The sequence below is a fragment of the Propithecus coquereli genome, unplaced genomic scaffold (genome assembly GCF_000956105.1).
Source record: "Propithecus coquereli isolate 6110/MARCELLA unplaced genomic scaffold, Pcoq_1.0 Scaffold162, whole genome shotgun sequence".
Classification (NCBI taxonomy): domain Eukaryota; kingdom Metazoa; phylum Chordata; class Mammalia; order Primates; family Indriidae; genus Propithecus; species Propithecus coquereli.
Genome location: NW_012140747.1, coordinates 1,993,087 through 1,994,162, shown reverse-complemented (window position 1 = coordinate 1,994,162; position 1,076 = coordinate 1,993,087). Strand labels below are relative to the sequence as shown.

At 34.5% G+C, this 1,076-nt stretch overlaps 1 protein-coding gene across 1 annotated transcript in view; it reads right to left on the bottom strand.

Moving 5' to 3' along the window:
• The window catches only part of LOC105807672 (exocyst complex component 1-like), an 85,106-nt gene that overhangs the window by 62,877 nt on the left and 21,153 nt on the right, over window positions 1–1,076 (bottom strand). The window contains exons 3-4 of the mRNA XM_012641095.1: window positions 837–843; window positions 367–554 (exon numbers count right to left, since the gene is read on the bottom strand). Of these exons, the coding sequence (XP_012496549.1) occupies window positions 367–554; window positions 837–843 (195 nt within the window). The remainder of the gene's footprint in view (window positions 1–366; window positions 555–836; window positions 844–1,076) is intronic.

Genomic DNA, 1,076 nt, shown 5'->3' with positions numbered 1-1,076 from the left:
TTTTTTTTTTTCCAAACCAAAAATATGCTATTCTTTGGCACTGAGCTATTCTGAGGTGTTTCAGAGACTGGGGCAATCAACCCCCAAGATGTTTTCTGGTTGTCTACTTTTTACTTCCATTACTTCTTATCAAGAACCTTCCAAAATCCAGAACCTCAGCCAACTGCCTTCATTGGCTTAACAGGAATGGTTCTATCTTTTGCACAAGAACAGTGCAAGACTGATGGCAGCTAGTAATGTGCTTATAGATAAAGACAGCAATAAGCTGTCTATAATGGCTGGAGTGCTGAGGCAGTAAAATATGAACATTACCAGCCTTCTAATCCACTACAAATCACTTATTCACAGATTACAAGCAAGTCTTACCCCATCTAGCACCTGCAGCTCTCTGGACAGTTTTTCTGCAAAGGCCTCAGCATTAGAGATTGCATATTCACAGCCTTCCATCATTATTTCAATATCCTGCTCTTCTCTTGCATTTAACTCTTGGTATTCATCCACTGCTTCTTCATCACCTCCTGCCACACTCTGATTTTCTCCACTTGGAACAGATTCTTAAAGAAGGTAAAAATTCAAAATGAAATAGTCAAAAAGTAGGAAGAACTATGACATGGTACTTATAGCTAGGTAAGGTCAATTTTAAGCACAGGTGACATTTAGTGGCTGAAAAATAGGAAAGAATGATTCAAACTATATGAGAAAAAAAACTTATTTTTTATAAAGAATTTCATGTTAATGAAATAAAGTCCTAAAAAAAAAAACAAGTAACAAGCATGCAGTCTAACACAGTGACTTGTAAATGTTAAAACAGGCTTTCATCACAATTCCCCAAACACCACTGATCTAAAATACAAAAACAAAACACAAAAACAGGTGGAAACAAACCTAACCATTTTCTCCTACCTGAGGTGGTTGTTGCTGTACTAAAATAATAACTATGAATTCAATACACATGAAAACAATTTGCTTTCCTTTTTTTCCCAGGTAACATTTTTCTTTTGTCATTTTTACTCTTTTCATTTTTGTTATATTTTGTTTGTTCAAATAACTTTTAATTAAAATGAAAAATGCATCTA